The sequence below is a fragment of the Citrus clementina genome, unplaced genomic scaffold, assembly GCF_000493195.1.
Source record: "Citrus clementina cultivar Clemenules unplaced genomic scaffold, Citrus_clementina_v1.0 scaffold_6, whole genome shotgun sequence".
In the NCBI taxonomy this organism is placed as follows: Eukaryota; Viridiplantae; Streptophyta; class Magnoliopsida; order Sapindales; family Rutaceae; genus Citrus; species Citrus x clementina.
In genome coordinates, this window is record NW_006262139.1 from 18,962,505 (window position 1) to 18,975,285 (window position 12,781).

The 12,781-nt window shown below is 35.9% G+C and overlaps 2 protein-coding genes across 2 annotated transcripts; both read right to left on the reverse strand.

Annotated features, from left to right (window-relative positions):
• Positions 1 to 523: 523 nt before the first annotated feature.
• Positions 524 to 2,771, reverse strand: LOC18040078 (probable L-type lectin-domain containing receptor kinase S.5). The gene is given in 2 exon segments (XM_024181491.1): positions 524 to 2,357; positions 2,360 to 2,771. Coding segments are annotated over 2 exon segments (1,932 nt in total). The 5' UTR covers positions 2,621 to 2,771; the 3' UTR covers positions 524 to 686.
• Positions 2,772 to 11,551: 8,780 nt separating this feature from the next.
• On the reverse strand, positions 11,552 to 12,124 carry LOC18037964. Its single transcript, XM_006429825.2, has one exon. It carries the CDS (start codon positions 12,122 to 12,124, stop codon positions 11,552 to 11,554), a length of 573 nt encoding a protein of 190 aa, XP_006429888.2.
• Positions 12,125 to 12,781: the final 657 nt, after the last annotated feature.

A 12,781-nucleotide genomic window follows, 5' to 3' on the forward strand; every position in this document is an offset into this window, starting at 1 on the left:
CAATGATGGGCTACAATCATAGAAACTCAACAACCAATCAGAATTTCAGATTTTGTCCCATCCAATACAAAATTAATTTCTACTACTTACATTTTTTTTTCCCCATGATCTTCATCTTCATTTTTCAGGATTTCTTATACTTGACGCTTAAAGAATAGCTTTAGATTGAAGTTCATCATTACCTTCAGCTGTTATTGTCTACAATAAATCAATTTCCTCTGTAATTAAAACATCATTCTCAGCAATACACATACTGTAAGTAATTCATTCTTCTTTGCTGAAAAAATGTCAGTTGGCAACGTTCTCAGCATCTTTTTCTGTTATTTGGCTGCCTTATGCCCATTATTACTTCGTTAATTGCCGACAACTTTACGGCTTTAATAGTTTAGTACAATATTTCTGAGTCTGATTGATGTGTCATGTCACAATAAGCAAAACAACAATCGCACATAGATATTGGCAAGTCAAATTTTATACGATGAACTGCACGAAAATTTGACATTTCCAAAAGAGAATCCAAGTTTGGACAACATTTCTGAAAAGGTAATCCAAAATCTGACAACGGAAATACTATTGTTGAATAATATACAGTTGCTATATACAACACGCTAATAACACACCATGAAATATCTAAAACAAGCTTCCTAAGAATGTAAAAGTCATTGCAATTGTCACACACTTTCTGTCTATCGCCCTGTGAGATCTGAAAATGGATCAAGTTGGCTTCCTGTATGAGTGTAATCCGACTCAACGAAAGATGGAGGTATGGCCGGCCACACGAAAGAGGGTCTTTCAGGTGGCAGCACCGGCGGATCTGCCTCCCCGGAAAGAACCTGCAAAACCGTCTTCATCGATGGCCTCAGGTGCGGGTTCGGGTGGCAACATGCCAAACCCAGAATGAGAACACACTCCATTTCTTTCTCTGAAAACTCTCCTCCCAATCTTGAATCAGCCGCATCAAGAATTCTTCCCTTCCTACGAAGTTCCCACAGCCAGTGCACAATGCTATTGTTATAACTGTTCTGCTCACTTTGATTTCCAGGCTTCCTCCCACAAGCAACTTCCAGGATCAGAACTCCGAACGCGTAAATATCAGTTTCAATGGTGGCCCTGCCCACCAGAAAGCTCTCCGGAGCCATGTAACCAGGAGTTCCAGCTATCTCTTTCGTAGAGTGATGAGTCTTCAAATTTTCTTGGATGGTTCTCGCCAATCCAAAATCTCCCAACCTTGCATTGAACTCCGAATCCAGCATGATATTGCTCGATTTTATGTCCCGATGAAGAACTCTCTTTTCGCTCCCGTTATGCAGATAATCCAGCGCCTGAGATGTCCCATGTATTACGCTCAGCCTCTTTTCCCAGTTCAGTGTCACTTCCCCGGGGCCACTGTTCTTCTCATCGTAGAATATGAACTTGTCCAGGCTACCGTTAGGCATGTACTCATACACAAGAAGAAAATCATGCCTTTCATAGCACCATCCGATCAACTTCACAAGATTCCTGTGACGAAGGCTCCCGATTGTGGTAACTTCTGCAATGAACTCTTGCTTACCTTGGCGCGAAGTCTCTGAAACTCTTTTTACAGCTATCTCTTTGTTCCTCCAGATTCCTTTATAAACCGTCCCAAATCCCCCTTTCCCGAGCTTGTTCTTCGGGTTAAAATTGCCCGTCGCCTTCTTAAGCTCTTTCAACCGGAATTTCTTCGGAGCCAGATTGGTGCCATTGATTAGGCCTTCGATGTCATCATCAAGTTCCCTAGCTATGTATCTCCTCCAGCAGTAAAAAGCAACACCGGCTAGTAAAACCACAGCTGGAACTAGAACAGCAATCAAAACCCGAAAGGCCTTCGAATCTCCGCCAATATCTGAACCATCAAATGCCCATGATTTCACACAGTTCAGCTGTGTATCATCCCCTGTTGAAGCCGAAAATCCTACGAAGACTTCCTCCGGAAGGTACTCGGAAAGATCAATAGGCTCGGAAAGCAATGGAGTCTCCATGTTTGCTACAAAAACAGTAATATTTTGGCCGTCATATCGAACTTGTACTGTGATATCAGTGCCATTTGCAAGATTTACTCTTGTTAGGGGCACTTGTCTGATCGAGTAGACGCTATTCACGTCCAAGCCAACATGATTATCATTAATGTCTTGCTCGTAGCTCTTCTTTGTATCAAACTCTATCGCGACTATCTGAGATTGATTAGTCCCATTCGTGATACCGTTTACAATTCCAAGCCATTGCCCCTCGCTGTTCTCCGGAAGATCTTTGTTCCCGGCTATTACAAAAGCGAGGCCTTCGCCGGGCTGAGCTGTCTGGTTAAGGATGTTAAGAACAAAGGTGGTCTGAAAGTTGCTTTGACATTTTTATTATCTCTCCACAGCTGGAATTGATCTTTGTAGATGGCCCGTCCGGATTGATTTGTAATCGGAGCTCCTCGAACATCATACGTAACTTGGATGGCGGATTTGGCCAACGTTGAATCGTGGAAGGAAAGCTCATTTCGATTTTGTTCAGTGAAGCTTTGGAAATTGAAATGAAGGCTGCTTACTTGGATATGAGCAGCACTCCCCATTAAGATTGCAAGTATCAAGAACTTAGCTATCAGAGCGAAGCACATGATGATCTTGCTTGCGAATCTCTCTGCAGGTTGTTGTTTTTGAGATGGTTTGATTTGAGGTAATGTGAGGTTGAAGGTGAAGTGGTGAGACTCGTTCTTATAAATTATAATAAAGTTGAATTCATGTGTAGGGGGCGGAGAGCAACTTCCTCGTGTTTTCTTGATCTTTTTATTTTTATTTTTATTGTAATTGAACATACATATTCTAATTATTACTCTGTGAAAGGTTGTTAAATTCTCATAATCTGATTACGCGACTTGCATATATACTAAATTTTACAATTTGACTTTTGAAGTTATTGACTTGATAGGATGGTATTCTTAATTTTTTTGACAATAATGCTTATAACAACTCTTATACACATTTTGCTCCTACAAGCTAATTGTACGTTATTTTAAAGATTAACATTCTCGAGTGCAGATAGAAATGCATGCGTGTGTCTTAAAATGCTGACACATTCTTTTTTTTTGGGGTACAAAAAAAATTACAAATTATAGACAAATTGTTACTGCTTTGAATATCATTTTTCTTTTAATAATTCTTCTGCAATGAGTTGAATGTATGTATCTTTGAGTGTAGGCGGTTAGATTGTAGTGGAACTCATTTTAAAATACATTCAAGGAAGAACAAGTCTAGGAATTAACGTCGTCAAAACGTTCGCTATTAATCCACAATCAACTTGTTGTTTTCTCTTAAATGTCTCAATAAAAAATGGTAGTCAACGGATCGTGTTATGTCATGTGTTTAATTGTATCCCCTCGTTTCTATATATATATATATATTTGGAACGTGCTTTTCCTCAGTACTTACAACGAAACTTAACTGATAAAGACATCCTCGTTATTAACTTTGTCTACCTCTTCGTTAATTTAGTTTAGAATTTACAGAAATGAAAGAAGAGAACCTAAGTCTGTTGAAAATGAAGCAAATTTTATTCAATAACACTAAGAAACTTGAAGTCACCGTAGGATTGAGAGCTATCTTTTAACTAAAATAATCATGTTTTGTTCAATTGATGAGTGAATCGATTCAGCTACTATAAAGATAGTAAATGATATAGTGGGTAACGCTACTCATATTGTGCTAATTAAATGACATTGTCGAATAATGCTGCGTGCTATACTCTAGTGAATTCATTATTTATGAGCTGTTATTAAGTTACTTACATATATAACTCTTACCATCTAATAGGTGAAGTTGTTCAATAAAACATTAGCGCACGGTAACAATTTAATTCTTTGGTGTAAGTTGAAAGTTGCATTCTAGAAGTAGTAAACAAAACTACAGAAGTACAAGAGGACAGGGTCTCATCAAATTATATGTTCATTGCACCTACACAAATGAAGCTAAGGAAAACGTGGCTGTTTCCCATGATTTTGACTTTTTTTTGGGGGGGGTGTTAGGATCTTATTGACTTTTTTTTGGGGGGTTTAGTATTGTGTAGTTTGATTTTCCTTATGACCAACAACTTTTGTCCCTCTTCTCTTTTCTTTTATTTATTTTTAATGTAATATTCATCTTAATTTACTAGCAAATGTTGGACCCTTTCAATGAATGTTATACAGTTGTAAAGGGAATTCTTTAATGATATTTTAAAAGATCCATAAAGATTTTTGGTCGATGATAAGATTTTGCAAGAATACTAAATTATTGAAGTTTCCATGAACTTTAATCTAAGGATAAATGAATGTTTTACTTCCCCCCCCCCTTTTCTACGAGGATGCATTCTATATTCAATCTTGTTCAAGAAGTCCATTCGACGGTCCAAAGAAAAGTCGCCAATTGGGAGTTAGTGATAAGAGGAAGAATATTTAAAATGAATATTGATGTGAATGCATCTTACCTTGTAGCCAATAAGGAAGGTTCTTGGATTAATTTAATCCCGTCATCTCATGACGTCAATCTTAGATAATCTTGTTCATTAATTTTTTGCCAAGCAATTATGATATTGGCTTGTAAAAACTTTTTATTAACTGTGTATGTCAAATTGGAAATTTGGGAATCGATCATAGGGCAAATTTAACTTTTTAAAATGACATGTTAGAATTGACAATTTGTAAACCCTGAGAGATAGGCTTTACCTACATTTTCCGAGTGAAAAATAACTTTAGTTCAGGTTAATATTCGTCTTAATTAACCTCAAGAAAACTAGGCAAATTAGAACCCACATTAAATTTAGGCCAAAGTTTAATTAAATTCCACTAAAAAGATAATATCAGAATACTGTCGCTTTAGCCATAAAATTATCTTGAGGCGGCCAAATTTGATAACATGTTTGGAGAGGAGTTAAAATTCTGTAGTTACTAATTTGGCGACATAAAAGACGTAACATTGACATCTCGTACTGTCTCAAAAAAATTTAACTAGAACTCAGAAGACTATTATTAAGCAACCTGCAGAGCTAAAATTGTGTTTGCTCTGAGGCTCTCGGCTGCAATTTCATCCTCGAAATTTTTCTTCTTACGAGCAAGAGTGGTTGAATCATATGAATTCAACAATATGGCATCTTTCATTATTAATTCTGGTCAATTTCAATTTACTCTTATCGAGAATGGCAATTTATAATTTATCCTGCTTCGAAAACAATAATTTACCCCTCATTAAGAAGATAAAAAAAAACTTTCATCAATGTACCCTCATTCACCATAATCTTTTGAATGACAAATGGGAGTAAATTAATGCTTTTAGAAATGAAATAGAGATTGGAATTCTAGATCTCTTCATGAACGCACAAGAAATGTGCTGCAAAATTGCAATCAGTACAATAATAGGCCACGCAAGACGGCGTGGTCTTAATGTTACAAATTTGACAAATACCGATGCTTGATTCTTCCGCTGGATTAATATGGAGAGTGATGGGATGCTGGTGGCATTCAAATTTGCGAACCCGCGGCAGCGAAGAACATGTGCTATGAATACAGAAGTTGCATTTGACACAATCATAGAAGAAACCATCAGAAAGATCAGTGCAAGCATTGCAATAGTTATAGCTATTGAATTCCGCAATGAGAGTAAGAGGATGCTGCGGGTGAAGGAAGTGATTGATCTCATTGGGTAGCTCGGCGCAGGTTTTGTGAAGGAAATATTTGCACTCAACGCAACCGTAGTGGCCAGCAGGGCTAGTACTTGATAAATTCTCCCCGCATGCTGAGCAGCAAGTTTCGTCAATACTATGGTTATTGGTTTGCTTATCATTATTGAAGATTAATGGATGATTGTGGCTGAAATGTTGAAGCTCCATCTTTTTTTCATCTCTCTGTGTTAAGCGGCTTCAGATTTGTGGTAGCATCCTAGCTTCGATTGTGCATAAATATGTTCAAAGGCTAATATGAAACATTCAATTGCCATTCTCGACCGGGATTTGAGTATTTAATTGGTCAATTGGTTGGGTAATTTTTGACAAATAATTGCCCATCTTTCTTGATCTGGCCGAATTCTTTTTAAAATTTCTTTTGCATTACGTGGCATACCATACGTTTCACCGAAGTTTTTTCTACTATGTAACAGGTATCTCTGTATAACTATGTCTGCATGTAAAATTTTGGGCATAATCGGTACGTGCACACACTTCAATTAGATTCATGCAGTGTGTGTATTTAGTGTTTCATGATTAGTAGTTAAGGGGTACACATAACAAGATTTTAATTTTAACGTCATCTAGATTCTATATCAAGAGACTGAAACTATAAGCTCTTTTTGACCGCCGTTTAATATAATCAAACTCATCAAAGGCTTAAGGGTGAAGGAGATTACGTCATTCACTTGCAATGCCTGCGGCAATAAGGGTGAACGAGATTACGTATGAGCTGCTTACATGGACTGATTCAAAAAGACCACTAAATGAGAGAGAGAATATTAAACAGAAGTCAACCGTAAGCCTCTCTTGCGAGGATCAGGATCCTCTCCTGATCGGATCTTTATTTGAGCAAGTGCTATTAATATAATTAATGGTTAATAAATGAAAAAAAAAGTTAAATTTTAATTATTCACTAATACTAAAATACAGGTGACACAAGATCTGTAAAAGATCAGGAGTGATCAGATCAAGAGAGGATCTCACTCCCTCTTGCGACTAGTCATTCATTCAATTTTTTTATTATTCCTAATGGGCGAAAGCAGAGATCATTGGAGATTCTAATCCATTAATAAATATCATATAGTTAGTGAAAGAGTTTGATTTAATCATTGATGAACAGAATCGCTCTTCATATAATGTTTTATTTGAGTAAAACGCATTGGTAATTTGTAGTTGTAAAAAGAAAATTCATTGAACAAATATCTCAGAACTTAGGTGAATTCAGATTCAATCGGCCACGCCCATTGTCCCTGAAGTTTATATTGCACAACTACATAGGGAAACAAAATTGCAATCTGGACAGTAGTAACCTCCATACTCTGTATTCACTTCACTCTCGACAAATTCCATGATCTCTCCAGCCAGCCGGATGACTCATTTTGATGATCATCAGCAAATTAAATGTGAGCCAGGGGATGATCATGCTGTGCAATCTTGACAGTGTTTGGTAAAGAGTGGGACTATTGGCACCCCTTTAAATACCTCTTAAAACTCCTTTAGTTATTTTACAATTTTAACCTTTATTAAAATTACATAATAAGGCAATCATGAATTTTACAATTCTAAATACCTCTTAACACCCCTTTCTTTTTGTTTTTATTTTATTTTTTTAACATTTTCGAGTTTACTCCAACTGCAAACTAATTTATGAATTATGATCTACATACTATAAATTTAAGTAATGGCACAAGTGACTGTAAATATTAAAATATCAGCAGAAAAATAAAAAATAACTTGATTAAGAGACAAAATGAATAGTACCTGAAATTAAAATTCAGCATTTTAAAAATTAAGAAAGTTACTTTTTCATCTTATTTTCTGGTGAGAAATTATCGGCATCAGCAACTCATCATCAACAAACTTCAGAGAAGAAACCGGGACCCATGAGGGAAATTAAGAAAGAAGAAGGTAATTACGAAGCAAAGGACGAGCTGAATGATCATCAGAATTATTTTCCCACCGACATGTTTTCCAGTGCCCCAGTTGTCTTTCTCCACAAAGGCACGAAGTCTTTCGAGCATTTCAGAAGCTTGTGCTCAACATCTTAATCAGTAAACCAAATTAGCACTTGGCCTTAGAATTACACGCATGGTAGCCAAGTGTTTGCGAGGTGTCATTATCAATTACAATGAGTTTAAAGTGCTGGCCATGTGATGTTTCAATGGTTTGCCACATTAAAGTAGAAGTTTCGTGGAGCAAGTTCCCTTTTCCTTTTTTTTTTTTTCCTTCTCTCTCTTTCTTTTTCAGTAGATGATTAATTGTCTCAAAATCGGTCAAAATTAAATGGGGTTTATATTAATAAATTTAAATTAAGGATATTTTTGTCATTAAAGAAGTGTTAAAAGAATTTTATAATATTTTTAAATATTAAAGAAAAGAGGTGTTGAGAGATAATTAGAGAGGTGTTGAGAGAGGTGTTGAGAGCTAATTAGAGAGGTGCCAATAGTCTCACTCTTTGGTAAAACATGCAACTTTTGTGAAACTTAACTTGCACACAGCGCGGAAGAAAGGAGATTGATCATCTTCATCGACACCTTCATTGCCTCAGGCATTGCAAGTGAATGACATAAATCTCATGAAGTGAATGTATTGGTGCTTGTGAACTTCAGGCTCAATGATGCAAGGCAGCATAGCACACTTGATGTCAAGTTCATACCTGCAATTAGAACAACCATAAACAAAACTAAGGCAAAATTTTCTGCAGAAACAACAAAAGCAATGTATCCAAGCAGCAGATGGAGATTCTTTAAAGGAACTAAAGGGCGTTTGCCGTTAAAAGGATTCTTAATCTTGTGCGGCAGCTCCGCATAAGTCTTATCAAGCATGAAGTCATCGCATTGGTAGCAATTATAACTCGGACCCATCAGTACTTTTTCCCCCCATCCAAAGCATAATATTTGTTCGTTGTAGTTCTTATTATCTTCATTGAAGAGCAGGGGATGCAATGCCTGTCACAAAAATGTTTGAGACGGCATTTAGAAAATGGAGCATCCATCATTGTTTGAATATTCAATCTCTATTGCTATCTCATCTTCTCGATCATCAAGGATGATATCCTTCACACCAGCCTTGCTTTGTGCTCCATATCTTCAAATTCTACAGCTTCTTCTACTTCAGAGCACAGAGCACGAATATGTAGTGTCAATTAAGGAAGTCAAAACCGTAAATCACATTTGAAACATAGTTGCATTCAGAACAGCAGTAACATCTATGGTCTCCAATGATTTCACCATTGCAAACACGGCAATTTCGGTCATTGAATCCGTTTTGGAGAATGAAAAAATCTGAAGCTTTTAATTTGCTTCATAACAGCCAAGGCACTGAATCAAAATCTAAGTGTTCATAAAATTACTAATAAATGATAAGAGCTCTAAAAATCCTAGTAGAATTCCAGAAACAGAGATCATATCTAAACCCTGAAGTAAGAAACCAATAATGATGAATAATTAAGTGATTCATAGTAAAGAATTATAAAATGAATAGAACAAAAATGAAAAAAATAATAATTTAATTGGTAATTACAATGAGTAGTTGCTACTTGCTATAAATTGAGTTATAAAATAATCGAAAACTAAGATGAGCTGTAGCTAATCCTTAATCCTTACCTTAAAATAGAATAATTACAATTTCTCAACTTAAGTATACATATAAGAAACGCATAAAAGCAAAAGAATAAACCATACACTAATTGAGTGGTTTCTATCAGTAAAACAAAATATGAAAGATGGGATTCGATTCTCTCCAGAGCGTGGAAGAAAAACTCTGAAGATGTACCTGAAAAAAAAAATAAAAAAAAGCACCAAATAAACCAAGCATTAAGTAACAGATTATCTATGTAAATATTCGGTAAAAGCTGGCAAATTTTTATTCTCAGCTCAATTAGTTCTATGTCCTTGAAGCCTTTAAACATTTCAGCCACCGAGCTGCATATATCAAGGAGTTAATAGTGGCTTCAGGTGCGATTAAAGCATAATGGGTTCAGCCTAGGGTCACAAGCAACAAAAGCTGTTTCTCTACAAAACATGCACCGAAACATCAAGCCTTGTGCAACACCCGTTTCACCCAAAACAAGCCCTCACGTCTGATAATAAAAAACTTCTAATTAATTAAGAGGTGGGAGCCTGTTTTAGATGAACGGGTGTGGTACCTGACAAGAAGGTTCGATGCATGTTTTGTCTCAAGAAAAAGCTTGCATCGTTAACAACGTCAGGATGGACCCAAGATGCGTTACTCGCATCCGAAGCAGTGAGTACTGCCGGCGTCCTCGCCATCTGAGAGACTGGAAATGGTGATGGGGTTTTGCTTTTGCTTTTGCTTTTGAATGATACTGCTTTTGCTTTTGCTTTTGCCTTTCGAGCACTGGATACCTTATCCGATTACGTAAACAAATAATATTATTAACAGCTGTACCACTATCGATTTTTGCTAGGTTGAGTCATAAATCTGACTTTTATGAATTTAATAGTCAGCTACTACATACTAGGGCATAATAGGGTTTTCCACATACTATTCAAATTCAGTTACTACATAAAAGTCAGATTTAATAGTCAGCTATTAAATCTGACTTTTAAAAAATATAATAATTAAAATTTGTGGATCCTATTAAAAAAATCTATCTGACTTGTCCAAATGACAAACAACTCATTGATTGGGTGCATCATTTGAGCATGCTCCAGTGCAAAGCCCCACAACTAAATTCCCCCCATATGACTCTATGATTAATAGAGAGAATATTTTGTGGTGATAACACCCCCCCCATCATCTTCGTGGTGTCCACAAATTAACATACACCACATGTTGCCATGTGGCAACGATGGTATAAAAATTAAATCCTAAAAAAACATGAACGTAATATTTAAATATTTCATGAAAAATATAAAAGATAGTATTTTATTTATAAAAAAAACAAAGTAAATTTTTCTTAATAATAAAAATTAAGGGCATTCGGTAAATTAAACTTGGCACCTGGAGAATGGAGCAAGAGCAACTACATCTCTTTATTAAAATACACCCATCAAATCATAAAATAAAAAAATACTCTCTTTCGAAGTAAACTCACTTTAATGCCATAAGTGACCCTGTCCTCTTTCTTTCCCAAACAATGCGCGAGGGAAAAAATGAAATTAAAAAGAAAAAATTTGTAGCAAGAAGGTAAAGGATCGAAACCAAGTATATCATCCTGAATGCTTCAGCCAGAAGATAGAAACTCTCAATTGGCCAGTAATCAATCCAAGAGAAAAAGCTACTTTAACAGAAGAGGAAGTTAACTGTTTATAGAAGTTTAAGATTTTGAAGATTGATATTAGATTAACCCTTTTAAGTGTCGTCGAGAAGTAAGCAAAATTACAATTGATTTTTATTTACAAAAGTTGGAAGCCCATACATAATTTAAAGAGATGAAATCTTTAGATTCTTTTCTAAAGTTTTTTTTTTCGGGAAAACAGATTTGTCAAGATTTGATTTGGTTATAAATATTGGGGCGTATGATGAAATCTTTCTAATCCCTATGGAATTGGCAAGAACCATACGACTAGACCAAATGCCCTTGATCCTGAACATGACTATTATATTACGATTAATTATTGATTTTAAGGATTTAAGAAGTTTGCACATCTAATTTTATTAACTCATTAAAGTTTCTAACTGTTTCTAAATCAACTAGAGAGAGAGCGATATAAAGAGAATCTCAATTGTTTAATTTCCAAGTACAAACCAAATTATTGAAAACTAAAACAAAAATGATCTTTTCAAACAATTTTCTCTCCCACATTCCTCAGACAGCAAGTTTATTCATTATTATCAAGTTAAAAACAACTCAATTAAGGCTTAAATTTTCAGATAGATTAGAACAATTTCAAACAAGAGAACTGAGATTAAAAGAAGACATCATTTTAGCAAGTTCCTGAGCCATCTGCATCTCAAGCTGAAGCCTTTGTAGTTCAAGCTGAGCTTCCAGAACTGGGTCTTCAATCTCTGTTCGGTCAGTTTGATTCTGCTGACTGGACCCAGAAGCACTTTCTTCCTTTTGATAAGCTGCAGAATTTGGCTCTGGCTTTGCACTATCACTATTGTTGCGGTTCCTGGTACAAGAAACATGTGCATGGAAGTTGCAAGCAAAACAATTATAAGACCAAAAGCACTTTTGGTCAAGCTGCTTATGACAAATATCGCAAACATAACTAGATGACTCATAATGATGCGCTGCAGGCAAAGCATAACTAAGGTTAAGGCTATGAAAATGAGAATCATGGATTAAAATTTCAGGCAAGAAAGCACATTGAACATGGAGATCAAAATCACACAAGGGGCAGCAGAATGAAAAAGCACTTCCAGGTTCACCGCATGCATTGCACAAGAAGTTGCCGGCGGAGTAGGTGGTGGTGGGGACGAGGGTGAGGTGGTGCATAGGATGAGATGTGTGCTGCATTGCGCGGCTTGCATTTCCACATTGTTCATGCAGGAAGAATTTGCATTCCCAGCATCCGTATGCTGATCCTGAGATGATTAATTCGCAGGCTGAGCAGCTATATTCATTGCCGTGCTGCACTTGATAAATTCTTAGGTTATGTGGGTGGCTAAAATGCTTGTACTCCATTGATTTAGTTTCTCTCAGTTTTCTTCACTGTGATTAGATTAATTAACAAGATCAGCTAGCTAGAGTATATATAATTATATATATAAACCTGTAGCTAATTTCTCAAATCAAATGGACCAAGTCAAGTTTCACCAATTAATATAGCTCATGGCTAGCTAATAAACAGATTTGTTCATGTACATAAACTCAAGTTGATGATTGTTAATCACTTATTACTAATGATATTCAACTATGATGGTTGAACAATTCAACTGCCAATAGAATATAAGCATTGACTTACAAGCAAGTTATGGGAAGTTTCACATCGTTGCAAGTGACTTTTAATCTCAAGTGGTTAGGTCTTATAAGAACCTACAAGAGTATGATGCCATAAGTCAATGTTATTATTATTTTCGTTTTCTTATGCATTGACTAAATTAAATACTGCGATGAGGTAATAGTCATTTCGCTTTATAGCTAAATTCTTTGTTGGATAAAAATGTGAGCTTG

Coding starts and splice junctions, on each gene's coding strand:
- LOC18037964 (XM_006429825.2), bottom strand. CDS start 12,124: ATGCAGCACACATCTCATCCTATGCACCACCTCACCCTCGTCCCCACC.